This window comes from Chelonoidis abingdonii, chromosome 11 (assembly GCF_003597395.2).
Source record: "Chelonoidis abingdonii isolate Lonesome George chromosome 11, CheloAbing_2.0, whole genome shotgun sequence".
In the NCBI taxonomy this organism is placed as follows: Eukaryota; Metazoa; Chordata; order Testudines; family Testudinidae; genus Chelonoidis; species Chelonoidis abingdonii.
This window is the reverse complement of record NC_133779.1, coordinates 18,988,044-19,003,427: the sequence shown is the minus strand read 5'-3', so window position 1 is coordinate 19,003,427 and position 15,384 is coordinate 18,988,044. Positions and strand designations below refer to the sequence as shown.

The 15,384-nt window shown below is 58.4% G+C and overlaps 1 protein-coding gene across 1 annotated transcript in view; it reads left to right on the top strand.

Annotated features, from left to right (window-relative positions):
* WNK3 (WNK lysine deficient protein kinase 3) overlaps nucleotides 1-15,384 on the top strand; it is a 51,092-nt gene that overhangs the window by 20,945 nt on the left and 14,763 nt on the right. Inside the window, exons 10-20 of the mRNA XM_032778888.2 lie at nucleotides 1,284-3,152; nucleotides 5,266-5,330; nucleotides 5,911-6,058; nucleotides 7,141-7,257; nucleotides 8,777-8,932; nucleotides 9,025-9,076; nucleotides 9,680-9,775; nucleotides 10,404-11,170; nucleotides 11,997-12,087; nucleotides 12,540-12,649; nucleotides 13,209-13,663. Coding sequence (XP_032634779.1) covers nucleotides 1,284-3,152; nucleotides 5,266-5,330; nucleotides 5,911-6,058; nucleotides 7,141-7,257; nucleotides 8,777-8,932; nucleotides 9,025-9,076; nucleotides 9,680-9,775; nucleotides 10,404-11,170; nucleotides 11,997-12,087; nucleotides 12,540-12,649; nucleotides 13,209-13,663 — 3,926 coding nt within the window. The remainder of the gene's footprint in view (nucleotides 1-1,283; nucleotides 3,153-5,265; nucleotides 5,331-5,910; nucleotides 6,059-7,140; nucleotides 7,258-8,776; nucleotides 8,933-9,024; nucleotides 9,077-9,679; nucleotides 9,776-10,403; nucleotides 11,171-11,996; nucleotides 12,088-12,539; nucleotides 12,650-13,208; nucleotides 13,664-15,384) is intronic.

Below are 15,384 nucleotides of genomic sequence, written 5' to 3'. Positions count from 1 at the left end.
GTGGCGGTCTGGGGCTTCAGCGGCATGGGATCTGCTCTGGGGCTTCCGCGGCACCAAAAGACCCCCCTGCTGCCGAAATGCCGCTAAAGATGCGGAGCCCTCTTAGGTGCGGAGCCCGATTCTGGGGAATCGGCTTAAAGCCGGCCTGTGTGACCTCCAGGGTCAAGTCCTTCCTGGTTCGGAGACTTGAATCTGAGATCCCACATTCTAGGTGATTCCTAAGCATGGGGCTACTGGCTCTTTTGGGGTGGGACTCTGCTTGGCCCCAAGGGACCTTCCTCTCGGAAAGTTTGAGTTTCCCTGAATCTGGCAAAGTTTGTGGGAAATTCCTGATCAGCCCCAATTGCTGTTAAAGTCAGAAGAGGGACGGGCTGTGCCCAGCTGTTCCTGCTTCGGCTCACTCCTTGCAGAGTCTCCTCTACCACTTGGCATCTTCGTGGGCAGGGAGCTCCAGGCCCAGCACCAACGTGCTGCCACCCTGATTAGCCAAGATCAGAACCTCTGGGGCACTGGACCAAAAGCAACTTATGTGGGGGGGGATAGAATTGGCCCAAGGGCCGGACACAAGTTGGAGGATCAGCACAAGGGGGTCCGAGCCCCGTTACTACGAGGGATCTGAGGCATTTGAACAGGGCTCTGCTGAATCCAATTTCCGGGCAGCCCTGGGCAGCTGTTCCTTTCCCCAGGTTTCTGGCTGGAGGCCTGGGCCGTTTGCTTTTGTAAACTGAAGATGTTGAGCCAGACGCTCTCTGGCAGAAGGGTTCCCGTCCCTGCATCCCTTGATATTGCCTGTGTCACTCCCAGAATGCATTGGCTTTCCCAGAGTGCCTTGCTCTCCTCTTGCCCGCCGATGAGTTCTAGATAAGAACTAGCTACATTCATGGAGGATTGGTCCATAAATGGCTACTAGCCAGGCTGGGCAGGGATGGTGGCCCCAGCAGCTGGGAATGGGAGACAGAGGGTGGATCACTTGGTGATTCCTTGTTTGGTTCATTCCCTCTGGGGCACCTGGCATTGGCCACTGTCAGAAGACGGGACGCTGGGCCAGATGGACATTTGGACTGACCCAGTGTGGCCGTCGCGCATGTCTCACCCCTAGAATGCATTGCTGCTGGAGACTCTCTGGAATGCCTCCTGCTTTATGGGGTATCCGCTCAGATTGTTCTTCCCAGAATGCATTAGTGCATACGTGGGCAGAGCCTTGATTTTTTTTTGGAGTGAGGCTGGGGTGTGACTCGTTTGTGTTCCTACACCTGTAACCCCCATGCTTTCTTTGCCCCCAGCACCTCGAGTCACAGCTGCCCTACGGGGCCGAGGGGCAGGCACTGGAGCCATCGGTCATGGTGGTGCCCCAGGCCATCCTGGCAGCTTCCTCTCCCCAGGCCATGCCGGGGGCCAGCACCCAGCTGGACTCCAGGACCGGGAGTCAGACGGCTGTCACCGCTGCAGCTGGGGTCGACATGGCGTCTGGCTTCCTGACCCTCAGTCATAGCCTGGCACCGCAGAACCAGCCCTCGGCCCAGTTTGGTGGGAATGTGCAGGGGATGGCTCAGCTCCTGCCTGCTTCCTTGGCTGGGCAGCCAGGGGCACCCATGCAGCAGCCGCAGCAGGTGGCATCGATGCAGCAGCTCCAGCAGGTTCCTGCCAGGCAGCAGCCCCAGCAAATTCCTCAGCAAACTGTACCCACACAGCAGATTCCAGCCATGCAGCAAGTTGCATCAATGCAGCAGGTTCCTGGCATGCAGCAGTCCCAGCAGGTGGTGTCCATGCAGCAACCACAGCAAATTTCTCAACAGACTGCACCGATGCAGCAGCCGCAGCAGGTTGCACTGATGCAGCAACCCCAGCCAGTTGCGCCGATGCAGCTCCAGCAGGTTCCTACCATGCAACAGCCGCAGCAGGTGGTGCCCATGCAGCAGCCGCAGCACATTCCTCAACAGACTGTGACCATGCAGCAGGTTCCTGCAATGCAGCTGCCACAGCAGGTTGCATCGATGCAGCAGGCTCCTGCCATGCAGCAGCCACAGCAGGTTGCACCGATGCAGGAACCCCAGCCACTTGCGCCCATGCAACAGCCTCAGCAGGTTCCCGCCATGCAACAGCCGCAGCAGGTGGTGCCTATGGAGCAGCCGCAGCAAATTCCTCAACAGAATGTGCCCATACAGCAGGTTCCTGCCATGCAGCAGCTGCAGCAGGTTGCATCAATGCAGCAACCCCAGCAGGTTCCCTCCATGCAGCCGCCCCAGCAGTATGGCGTAATTCAGCCAGACTCCTTACTGAAGCCTTCCCTGGCCCAGCCAGCGCAGCCCATGCAGTTGCAACCTCCACCAGGTTACCCGCCCCCGCAGCCGCCACAGTTTGTGCTGCACAGGGGCGCCCTAGAGCAGACGCAAGGGCTGCTGGCGCAGGAGCCGGAGCAGCAGTTGGAACGCGTGTGTCCTGTCCCGGCACTGGAGCAGCTGGCTTACTCGCTGCAGGCCCCGTACCAGCTGCAGCCAGCGTACCCACTGCAGGCTCCTTACGCTGACCAGCCCCCCTACCCAGCCCAGTCGGCAGAGCCAGTGGTGTACGCGATCCCGGAGCCACCGGGGTACCCGGGGCAGCCTGCGTACCGGGTGGAGCCAGTGGCGTTTCTGAGCCAGCTGGCGGAGCTGAAGCAGCCAGGCTTCGTGCCATCTCCCAGGGCGCTGAGCCAGGAGTCTGGCACTGAGCAAATGCCCCCGGTGCTCTCCGAGCAGGACGGCAGTGGCTTGGGGCACGCCCTGGGACAAGGGCCAGGTGAAGGACAACAAGCAGCGCTGCTGGCGGTCCAATTCCTCCCGCCGCCACCCTCGGCTTTCGCGCCTCCCCCGATGCAGCAGCTACCCCAGCCGGCTCCTCTCCAGCCACAGCCGCTCCTGGCCGCGGTCCCCACCTTGCTCCAGACCCTGTCGCCCAGGCCGGAGCAGCTGCAGCCACCCTCCTCGGAAGAAGCCTATGGAGCGCAGCAGCCAACGGTGCAGATCCCCGAGCAGCCAGCCTACGTCCTGTTAGCGGCAGAGTCGGGGGCGTACCAGAGTCCGGTGGCCAGCCCTCTGCTCACCACCTCCCTGCAGCCCACCCTGAGCCCCCAGGCACACCAACAGCACGGGCCGGGGCCGAAGCAGGAGCAGGTACGTGACCTGGCCTCAGACTGGGCTGGGGGATGGTAAGAGGTAACTCGGTGACAGTCTGGCGGTATCGGCGTGAGGACCGAATGGTTAATAATGAGCCCCCAGGTAGCAGAGAATGGTCTAACCATTGGGCGTTGAAGCTGGATTAACTCAGGCGAGCAGTAAGGCGTGGGATTTGAACGGGGCGCGTGTCATAAATAGATAGCTAAGGGTTAATGTTTCTTTTACCTGTAAAGGGTTAACCAAGGGAACCAAACACCTGACCAGAGGACCAATCAGGAAACTGGATTTTTCAAAGTCAGGGAGGGAATTTTTGGACTCTGAGTCTTTTGTTTGTCTCTCAGCTATGAGAAGGTTCTTTCTATCGTCTTATCTTCTGTTTCCAACTTGTAAGTACAGGTAGAAAAACAATATAGGCTTTTATGTTGTTTTGGGTGTATTTACATGTGTGTAACTTGCTGGAATGTTTCAAATTGGATATCTTTTTGAATCAGACTGTTTATTCATATTTTTCTTATAAGCAATAGCCCTGTATTGTCATCTTGTTACAGAGAATATGTTTATGTCTTTTTTCTTTCTTTTTTATATAAAGCTTTCTTTTTAAAACCTGTTTGAGTTTTTCTCTGGTTAAGGAGAAAGGAAAGACAGGGGGGAGGGGAAACACTACGCTCTGTGTTTAACTCTCCTAGTGTCCCAGGGCGGGAAGAAGCTAAGGGGGAGGAGAGATAGAATCTCTTCTGTTTCCTTGTATTTGGAGTTTGTCTCTTTGTGGAATAAAGGAGACATGCTTCTTGGTATTGTGATGTAAAGAGATTGCATCAATACTCTCAGATTAGCCCAGAGAGGAAAGTCTGGGTGAGAGAGAGGGAAGGGAAGTGAGTTATTTCCCTTTGTTGCAGGCTCAGGGTTTCTGAGTCTTGGGGTCCCTCCAGGGAAGGTTTGGGGAGATCAGAGGGGGCCAAAACCCTGGAATTTTTGGATGGTGGCAGCGAGATCAAAGCTAAGCTGGTAATTAAGCTTAGAAGGGTTCATGCTAGGCACCCACATTTTGGACACTAAGGTCCAGATTTGGGAGAAAGGCTTATGTATGGTGGCAGCGGTGGGATGCGTGTAATTAACCACTGGAACAGTTTGCCAAGTGTCCTAATAGATTCTCCGTCACTGAGCATTTTAAAATCAAGATTGGAGGTTTGGTGGAAAGCTCTGCTGTAGGGCAGAAGGGAGGATTGTAGGGCAGGTCTCTGGCCTGGGTTATCCAGGAGGTCAGGCGCATGAGCTCAGTGGTCCCTGGGGATCTGTGAACTTCCGGGCCAGTGTGAAGAAGCGAGGCTGAGAGCTTGCGAGTGGTCCCTACTGTGTCCAGTGGTTCGTCGACATGGGAAGTGCCGTGGTAGTTCCACCATTGGCGTTACACCAGGGCAGTGCTCTGGTTTTGGAATCACCAAAGCCTTTTTCCAGTCAGTTTCCTGCCCTAGACAAGCCCGAAGATTGACTGTGAAAGCCTCCTCCCTGCCGGGTGACCCTTTCTGAGTTTCCATCCAGGCTCCAGGTTTAGCCATCGCCCTGGAGAATGGTTCCTCCTAGGGTCATCCTCTGAACGTGGGGTCCCTCCTGTGTTCAACCCTGGTCACCCTTCACCCCGCCACACTTCCTCTGCCTGGGACTAGCTGGCAAACCCACTGCTTTGCCCGGCCCTGTTGGGAAGGCTCTGCAGCTCACTGGTTTGCCTCCCTTGCACCGGCTGGGTTTGAAAACCCGCTGGACTTGTACCGAACCGGCTGCATTCAGTAACCTGGCAGCTGCTTCTGGCTCCCAGAGGGACTTTCTGTCCTTGTAAGAGCCTCTCGTTCTCCTGCACCCCATCTGTGGTCCTGCTCCGCTGCTCTGAAGCCAAATGCGGTCCCCACAGCGTTCTAATTTCCAGCCTGAATCGATCCCTGAGCCTGGTACTCCTTGTGCCCACACTGCCCCTTCTTTATCTCTGTCTTATGTTCTTCTGGCCTTTGTCCAGCCCCTGTCTCGCTTCTCCTCTAACCCCCTCGGAGTCTGTATAGCCCCATCTCCCTGGAGAAGGACCGAAATTCACTTGTTTCACAACTCTGTTTCCTGACAGGTTTCCCAGCCTGCCTCGGTGTCGGAGCCCCAGATAGCTGCTCCAAAGCCAGACTTCCCGCAAGGGTGAGTTTCCTTCCTCGCTGAGTCGAGGGCATGGGAACGGGGGGGGGAAAGGAATTGAGCCTGGTGCAAAATCCAGTCTTTCTGCCCATGTGCTGAACATCTGGGGGAGCACACATGGGCAGCAGTTCACAGCCCTGTCAAGTGGCCGCATCGACGGTCAGCCGGCCATCCTGCCAGCTGGAGGAGCGTTGGGTCGGTGTGTCCCAGAAACCTCCGTCAAAGGATCCCCTTGGATTTATTTCTCGCAGCGCACGTCCCACCATGAGATAGACACACAGGCCTGTCCCTTTCCTGCTGCTTGTCTGACCCCTGTGAGGAGGCTGAGCCTTCCACAGCCGTGGCCACTGAAGTGATTCGATTTCCCCTCCTCTCTTGGCCTGCAGAACTCATTGCCACAAGACTGCAGGAGATGCCATGGCAGGAAACACCAAATAAACACTCAGGACTTTGGGCAGGGAGCCAAATGCGTCAGCCCATATCTTCCCCTGGGGACAGATTGACTGATCCAGTTTGGTGCAGCGAGCCCCGTTCCGAGAGCTCATCCATTCACGCTTTCCTTCTCTCCCTGCTGTGCTCCCAGGCTGAATCCCGAGCTGGCCGTTCTGAAGGAAAGCTCCAACGCACACGAGCCCACGAGCGGCAACGGCAAACAAGACAGAAGTAAACAGAGGCGGGCGTCCTGCCCCCGGCCGGACAAAGGCACCAAGTTCCAGCTCACCGTCCTGCAGGTTGGTAGAGGTGAGGGGGGAATTCAGCCTGTGACTTAGGCCAGCTGACCTTCCACCTCAGGAAGGGATTTGAACCCAGGCGGAGATACGACATCCCTCAGCCCTGTGTCTCATGGGCCGCCTGGTTCCTCCAGGCTTCTCTGCGTGGAGAAATTGACCTGATCACAGTCTGGAAGTATCTAGGTGCGGAACAAATATTGGGCTCCTCAGTGTAAATTCTGACAGGAAATAAGGCGCCAGGGGAGGTAACCGTTGGGACATCTTACTGAGAGATGTTGGGGAGTCTCGCTCGTGGGCAAGTCGTATAAATCAAGATGGGCTGTCGTTAAAGGCTCTGCTCCAGTTCAACCCAGGGCTGTGTTAGCCAGGGAGTCAGAGCAGACGATCACAACGCTCCCTTCTGACCTTGAGATGTGTGAATCTGTGTGTTTGAAAGCAGGTTCCTAAGTCACTTCGGTGCATTTGAATTTTTGACTCCCTAGGTTTTGCCCCGAGTTTGCTATGGCTGGGTTTTTTGGGGGTCGGGAGTGATTTGGGAGCTGGGAGGTAGCTTTCCTCTCTGGGGAGGCGGGGGGGCAGACTCATCTTCCTGAGATCACCCAGCCACAGCTCACGTTATCAGTTCCCTGCCATCGCTTGGGCCTTGGCCTCACAACAGTGTAGTCTCCCGAGGCCTGAAATGGGTCCGTCTGATTGATGCTGGGCTCACTGGGACTGGCCTGGTGTGACGGTGCCCACGGTCAGGAGGCTGGCAGGGGAGTTAAAGCTGCTTTACCCCATCTTGGCAGGACCTGACAGTCACGTGGGCCTGTCAGGCTGTAGGAAGGGCTTGCTGTCTCCTCCACGTCCGCTCTCGGACTTTCCGGCGGCTGTCCTGGGCCAGAGCCACAGCCGTTGAAGTCTACGAGGGGCTTGCTTTGGCTTGGGGCGGGGGCTGAAGGCCACCAGGTAGATCAGAGTCCCAAAGTCAGTCTTAAAAGCCAAATGTTCTTCCCCTCGCTCCCCGAGATTCCCTTCACCTGCCCCGCCACCCAGGAATCAGGTCCCCCCACAAAATGCTGGCATTCTGCTCACGTCCCCAGGTGTCCACTGCCGGGGATAACATGGTCGAATGCCAGCTGGAGACCCACAACAACAAGATGGTCACCTTCAAGTTTGATGCCGATGGAGACGCGCCTGAGGATATTGCTGATTACATGGTGAGTTTCTCCAGCTGCAGCCCTGCTTGCTGGGACCCTCTCCTGGGGAGCAGGAACTCTGGGAAACGTTCGGGGCTCATGGGGGAGAAAGGGCGACTCCGGGGCAAAAAGGGCTAATGCGATCCTGGGCGGCAGAAACCGGGGAATCTCGAATAGGAGCCCAGAGGTTCTTTTACCCCTGGATTTGGCCCTGGTGCGACTGCTGCTGGCACACTGCGTCCGGTTCTGGCGCCTACTATGGCGGGTTGGACCCCCCCTTCTGAGATGCCACCTGATATATTGGGGTTTCCCTGAGCCTGCCTGAATCAGCTAGGGGATTTCCCAGCACTCAAATGCAGCTTCCCTCTGGAGACTCCCCCCAGGATAGTATTGTCATGCACTGTATAGACAGATCTGCACAGCACAAGCTTATAAAAATTCACCCCCTCCCTCGATGTGGGGAGAGATATGCACAGCACAGCACAAGCTCATAAAAATTCACCCCTCCCTCGATGTGGGGAGAGATACGCACAGCTTCGCCCCCAGAAACTGGCTTTTGAAATAAACAAGAAATAAATCTGTTAGCTACGGGGACAGCAAACAGAACAACACAGGTTACTGCGCAAATAAAACCACGTGAGCTAAGCTTAGCACATTGTGCTGTGGTGCCTGTGAGCTTTGTGTCACACCTGGGCTTTGTGTCACACCTGAGCTGATTTTCCAGGGTGGAGAGTAGATGATCTCAGGAGCGGGTGATGAGGGCCCCACCCTAGAGCCTGGGAACTGACGGTTCGGTTCCCAGAGCTGCCATAGACTTGGATAAGCCATCTGGGGCTTGGTTTCGCTACATATCGCTGATTGTTTTGGCGCGTTCCAAAAAAGTGGGTCAACACAAACCTGAAAATTATGAAAAATGTCAGCAAATCAACATCATCGGTTTGGGGTGTTGTTAAAAGGCTAGATTCACAAAATTGAGGTGTGTGGGGGTAGTCGTTGGACTCTGTGGATTCTAGGCAGGTCTCCGATGGTGCTTTGCCTCACTGTTGGGCTCTGTGCATTCTGGGACTTCTCTTGCTGTGCATTGTGGACCCTGGAGTTCTGAGTTCCCATGATTCCTCACCTGTCACATCAGGGCTGTTCTCTTTTTTGGTGAGCCAGCACCTTTTCAAACTGCTGTCAGACGGCATTGCTCCAGTATGAGCTGTTCCTCTCTTTCCTAACATGCTTGGACCGGCAGCGAAATGGGTCAAGGTATTGTCACTGGGCAACTGAGATCGCTAAAGGGGCCAGTTCCCACCTGTCTGAGCAATCGGCTCAGGCTCTCTGCACACTCAGGCAAGCATTGTTGGGTAAGGCAGGCTTGGGGCACGTTCTCCAAGATTCCTTTGCAGCAATACGAGCTAGAGACACTTCCTTTTGTAATAAGTGAAAGCTGAAAATCTGCTGAACAATTCGGGTACTTGTCCAGTCCCCTGGCTGCAGAGTCCCACGCTTTGGGAAACGCTGATTGAGCTGTTGGGTGTTGGTTCCCCCCAATCAGGTGGAAGATAACTTTGTGCTGGAGAGCGAGAAGGAGAAGTTTGTGGAGGAGCTGAGAGCCATCGTGTGCCAAGCTCAAGAGATCCTCCGAAGCCTGCCGGTGGAAGAGCGAGCATCTGGCAACGATTCCGTTCCCTCCGAGTCCAACAGTGGCCAAGTAAGAATGGTGCTTTATCTCGGGCATGTCTCCCAGCTACGTGGGCACCTCAGAAGCTTCATTGTTTATTATCCTGTCGGTTTTTAATTCAGACAGGGTCGTCCGAGCAAGTTCAGATGAACCCTGCCTCTGCTCAGACCGGCAGTAAGTACCTTTAAAGAACCTTGAAACACAGGGGTGTTGGCTTTACCACTGCAACCATCTCCCAAGGGTCATGGTGGATTCTCCATCACTGACCCTGGTTAAATCAAGAGGGGATGTTTTCCTAAAAGATTTGCCCTAGGAATTTTTCTGCGGCCGTTCTCCGGCCTGTGCTCTGCAGGGGGCAGGTGGAATGATCACAACGCTCCCTTCTGGCCTCAGAACGTATGAATCTGTGATTCCGTTGATGGAGAGAGGTCCTATTTCATTGTTTGAATTCAGTTCCTTTTAAGTTTGTCCTTCAGCACGGTACGAAACAGCACCGTCATCCTACACAGCAACCGCACGTGTTATTCAAACCAGTCCGTCTGGGCGAATTGAGCAGTTAGCTTCGCCTCGGTGTCCCCCTGCCCTGCGTACACGAGCCATTCACCGTGCCCGACCCACGTGGCTGATATTTCCAAGGCAGCCGAACAGACCCACAGAGTGGGAGGCAGTGGGGTGTGCTTCGGCCAGCCGATTAGCTGGGACAGAAACGCACTAGACTTCCACTAGTGACTTAGCTGCTAGTAGGTACAAGCTGCTTTCCCTGTCGTCTTTCCCCAGGCGAGTGCGCCCCGCAGTCCTCTCCGGTCGGCCGCTGGCGATTCTGCATCAATCAGACAATAAGGAACAGAGAGGGACAGACGCCAGCTGCTACCGGTGAGCAGAGACTTCCACCATGGCTGACGGGAGGTCAGAGAGCAGAGGGAACCGAACAATTTAGAGCCAAGGCCCGAGTTAAAACCAGCCAGAGGCTTTCTCTTAGCTTTGGCACAAGCCTTTGTAGCCGACGCAGTAGGGCTTCTGTGGAGGGTCCAGGCTGGGATCCTGGTCTCAGCTGGGGTAAGACGGGGCACTGGACAGGGTGAGCTAAAGCTCTGAGACAGTCCAGAAACTCCTCCGTCTTCATGCCTGGCCGGTGAGTCTTCCTCCCCTGCTCATGGTGAAAGTGATCGCCAGATTTAGGGTCGAGAGCCAGTTGCTCTGACAAGGGGGAATCGCCCCGAGTGTGACCTGACTCGGTGATCTTGCCTGAGTCTGCAGAGAGCCTGAGCCAGTCGCTCAGAGAGGTGTGAACTGCTGTTAGTGTCACTGATAGTCACACAGCCTGAGTCTGCTGAGATCTGGGTCTCTGTGAAGATCCTTTGGCCGCAGAAATTCCCAGCAGCTCCCTTCATCTTCCAGGCCCTCCCTCTTAGGCCCTTTGCTTGGGGAGCCCCCCACAGCTGTCAGTACTGCCAGGGGCCGAGGTTGGGGTGTAACGTTTTCCCTGCGGCGGTCGTTTCAGGTCCAGACAAGGAGAACACTAAGGAGACGTGCCCCCAGGGTGGAACACTGGCTGCTGAGACCCAGGGTCCCAATGCCAGCCCAAAGGACAGCGCGGCGCCGGAATGCCCCGGCTCGAAACCTGAATGGCTGGTGGAAGGAGACGCAGAGAAGCCAGCATCTCTCTCTCCCAGTGATAGCTGGGCCGGGCCGGAGACAGGAGAGCCCCCTGCCCCACAGCCTGCCGACCGCCCTGTCGGCTTGGTCGTGGCCCCCGCTGGCGAGCCGCCCCTCCTGACTGAGATCCCAGCGTCTGAGTTCCAGTCCCAGCAGCCTCTACAAGAAGGAGACGCCTCTCCAAGCTCCAAGGCTGGGCAGGTGCAGACGCCCGGCTCAGAACCGGCCCCGTTGCCCCACTCGGTGCCAGAATCTGACGGCGAGGGGCCGCCCAAGATGGATTTTGTCGACAACCGAATCAAAACCCTGGACGAGAAGCTAAGGACGCTGCTCTACCAAGAGCACAGCTACTCTGAGAGCCAGAAGGACACGCAGAGCACGGAGTCCCCGCTCTCCTCGGCTGAGGATACGCTGTCCTGTGCCGGGCCAGAAGCGCCAGCCGCTGGCCCCTCCCTGGGAGCACCAGGGAGCCCAGCGGAGTCCCAGGGAACTGACACCTCCGAGGGGTCTCCGCTGCCCCCCCCCGAGCCTGCCAGCCAGCCTGCTGGCTCGCCAGCGGTGAGACAGGACCCTGACGTCATCACGGTCGTACCCAGGGAACTCTGTCTGCATGTGAGTATGGGGGCGCGGAGGGCCGGCGGGTATGGCTCTAGTTACGGCACCCAGGACGCAACGCTGGCACTGGGGGGTGGGACCCAGGTGTTCCGACCCTCCTGCTGCACAGACCCCTCCCCCAGCCGAGATCGGGGCCCCCTTGTGCCGGGTGCTGCGCAGACCCCTCCCCCGGCCAAGGTTGGGGTCCCTGTAGTCCCAGGGGCCACGCAGACCCCTCCCCCATCCGAGATCGGGGTCCCCTTGTGCCAGGCGCTGCGCAGACCCCTCCTCCAGCCAAGATTGGGGTCCCTGTAGTGCTGGAGGTCACGCAGACCCCTACCCTGGCCGAGATTGGGGTTCCTGTAGTGCCAGGGGCCACGCAGAGCCCTCCCCCATCTGAGATCGGGGCCCCCTTGTGCCGGGTGCTGCACAGACCCCTCCCCCGGCCGAGATTGGGGCCCCCGATGCGCCAGCCCGTTGGAAAGTCCTTTAGATGCACGAGATGGAGGGCAAGGGGGCCTGGTACCGTTTGGAAAGTTGGGTTGGGGCAGGATGGTGGGTGACCAGAGAGCAAGTGTGAAAAATGGGGATAGGGTGATGGGGGTAACAGGCGCCTGTACAAGAAAAGGACCCCAAAGTCAGGCCTGTCCCTATAAAACTGGAACATCTGGTCACCTAGCTCCCGGCGGCTGTTTCCTGGGAGCTCTCTAGGGCCCCCAGCCGTTAATTCAGGGAAGTCTGATGGGGGGGTTCCCAGGGGCCCCCTTTGCCTTGTGAATCTGCGGCTGCCCCATCCCACTCAGGCACTGCGCTTTTCTCCACCCCTCTCCTTTGTCTCCTGCAGGAGCCGTCCCCGGAGCCTTCCTCCCCGCCGAGCCCCGAGGCCTGCCCCGCCGCGCTGGCCAGCGTCGGAGCCCTTCATCTGCAGGCAGGAGGTGGATATTTTGGCCTAAGCTTTACTTGCCCTAGTCTCAAAAACCCTATTAGCAAGAAATCCTGGACTCGCAAATTGAAAAGCTGGGCATTCAGGCTCCGGCAATCCACCAGCTTTTTCAAGAGATCCAAAGTCCGCCAAGGTGTGTGCTTGAGACAGGGCTCCACCGTTACGATTTCTTTCCCGCTGCGCCCCTTTGTGTCCAGCCGCATCATTTCACCCCGCAGCCATTGCCGCTTTCCTTTGTTCGGGCTCCCCCCTCGCCCCCCCCCATGCTTTTCCATCCCACCTAGCAGCGTGAGTCTCGGGCGGGGGGCAGGGGCGAACCGGCTAGCACCGGGAGCGGGGTGTCGCACGTGGCGGCGCTCTTGGGAGGCGCGGCCTGGTTCCAACCCACGATGCCCTCCCCCGTTTCTGCTTTTCTTTCCTTCCGGCTGTGGCGCCGCTCGGCAGCGGAGGCAGAGGAGACGAGGACGGAGGGGCATGCCAAGCAGGCCGGGGAGAACAAAGCCAGTGGGAGATGGAGATCGGCTTCGATGTCCTATCAGCGAGGCCGCTTCCAGGTGGGCCGTGCCAGCCACTGCCTGGCTCCCTCCCCATGCCTTGGCTCAAACCCGCTGGACCCCGCTCTCGGGGCCAGGCGTCCTGGCTCCCAGCCCCTCCGGCTCTCACCACTAGCCCCCACTCCCCTCCCAGAGCCAGGGAGAGAACCCAGGAGTCCTGGCTCCCAGCCCCCTCTGCTCTGACCCCACCAGTCCCCACTCCCCTCCCAGAGCCAGGGAGAGAACCCAGGAGTCCTGGCTCCCAGCCCGCCCCATGCTGTAACCACAAGCCCCCACTCCCCTCCCAGAGCTGGGGAGAGAACCCAGGAGTCCTGGCTCTTAGTCCCCCCCTGCTCTAACCACCAGCCCCCACTCCCTTCCCAAAGCCAGGCAGAGAACCCAGGAGTCCTGGCTCCCAGCCCCTCCGGCTCTAACCCGTCAGCCCCTGCTATCCTCCGAGAGCCGGGGGGAGAACCCAGGAGTCCTGGTTCCCAGCCCCTGCCATCACCTCTAGGCATGACCTCTTCATGGCCAGGACCTGCCCGTCTCAGCTAATCCTGCCTATCCCTGTGCGTCCCAGGTCACTGCCGTGCCGCAGCAGCCAGCTCCACATGTGGCAGACGCCGGGCCTGACACTGCCAGGCCGGAGGAGCCTCAGGCGGATGATCCAGGCACCCCCCTGCCGGGAGAGTCACTCCTATGGGCCAGCCTGGCCTGTGAGACGGACGCCTCTTCCCTCACCCCGGAGCGGGAGCTGGAGGGGCTGTCGGCCACAGGGAGCAGCACGGAGCCATGGGCCGAGGGGCCCGTCCGGAGGCAGCCCAGCTCTGATAGTGAGCTGGGCCCTGAGGAGTCGGGGGAGACCCTGGGTTCTGGCAGGGAGCGGTGCCCCCCGATGGCCGAGGACCGCGCCTGCCACGGAGCCAAGCGCCGCAGCTCCCTCTTCCTCTCGGCCTCCTCGCCCATGAGCAGTGATGACGAGTCCGAGCTCGAGGACGAGGACCTGAAGGTGGAGCTGCAGCGGCTGCGGGAGAAGTAAGGGGGCCGTCTCTCGCCCTGGGCAGCCCGACTGTGACCTCCCCTAACCTGCACCAGGACCGGGGCTTTCCTTCCCCAGAGTTTCTCCTGCCACACGTCCAGCCCGTGGCTGGGGTGGGGCTGGCCAGGCCCCCCGAGCAGTGGGGCTTGGGCTGGAGAGGTACAGGGCAGTCGCTGGCTCAGGCACTCGGCAGATTCAGGCAGGGTCACGTCATGCCTCTCGGCGTGATCGGCGCAGGCTCTATGCAGACTCAGGCATGCCTCAGGCCAGTCCTGCTTTGTCCTTTCAGAGCCAGCCGGGAGCGTATTGGCAGGACCGTTCCTTGTTTTTCCTCTAATGCCTAGAGGTCAGGATTGGGGTCCCGCTGGGCCAGGCAGGCGCAACACCTAGAGTGGGTCAAGAGCTCGGTCTAGATATGCCGGCCAGACAAGGGGAAACAGAGCATAGGCCAGGGAAGTGGCAGAGCCAAGAACAGAACCCAGGAGTCCTGGCTGGGCTTCCAGCCCCCCCCCCGCTGTACACTAGACCACTCCTCCAGAGTGGGGAGAAACCCAGGAGTTCCTGCTCCCGCTCCGTGTAACCAATAGACCCCACCCCCTTCAGAGCTGGGGAGGAACCCAGGGTCCTGGTCCCACCCCCTGCTCTAACCCCAGCCCCACTCCCTCCAGACCGGGGTGGAGACCAGCCCCCTCACGGAGCAGCGCCAGTCCCCGCTGGTTGGGGAACCGTGCTAACGCATTTTCTCCGCCCGCAGACATGTCCAGGAGGTCGGTGACCCCTCCAAAGCCCCGCCAGAGGCGGGAGTGCGAGCGTGACACACGCTGCATGCCCTCAGGCAGCAAGCCCGAGCTGAGCGGAGCTTGGCCGCAGCCCCACTCCCCCGCGCCTCGCCTTCTAAAAGCAACTGCGCGGCCGGGACCCAGTTCCTACGCAACTCAACGAACTCGTGTCGGTAATAGTCACGCCTGCTGCATAGGTGCCCTCCTTCTGGCCCTTCCCAGGGGTGGGGATCACAAGGAATGGTGTTGCACGGAGAAGCAGCCAGAGAAAGAGCATTGGGGATGACCGGGATTGGAAACGGGACTTTAGTGGGGAGACTCCAGAGAGATTTGGTCCCTCTGCTCGATGCGCCTGCGTGGACAGATATTGGTTTATGGGCTGTTGGGCTCCGCCAGGCCAGGCCTGGACAGTGGACGCGAGCAAACCGTGTAACAGTGCCCGGGTCCTTACGAGCTGCGTGATATTCAGAGCAGACAGGGACGTTGCGCTGTACGTATGCCCATTTTAAGCTGGACCAAGACTGAGGAACAGAAGGTTGTGACTTCGCCCAGGGTCACCCGCAGCGGCCAGTCCGAGGCGGTATCTGATAATTGGATGGTGGTGGGGTGACGTGGCTCGTTCGATAGTCCTCTGAATACTGTGTGGGGCCACAGTTCCCATGTTTTTTTAAGTCTCAGTGTGCATAAATGCTGACACGCTGTATCCTGCAACAAATGTGGGCGCTTCCCACTGCAAGACTAAAGGAACAAAGAGTTCAGGTACTCCTGGCCGAAAGAAGAAAAGCACAGAGAGAGATGGGAGGGGGTTCAGTGGGGGCTGGGGACAAGGAGTAGGGCAGCGTGCCCCAGAATGGACCCGCCGAGGGGTCCGGTCTCTCTGTACTACAAACTCTGTTTTAGAACCGTATTCTTCATTGATAACCTGTTTACTGGCTGGC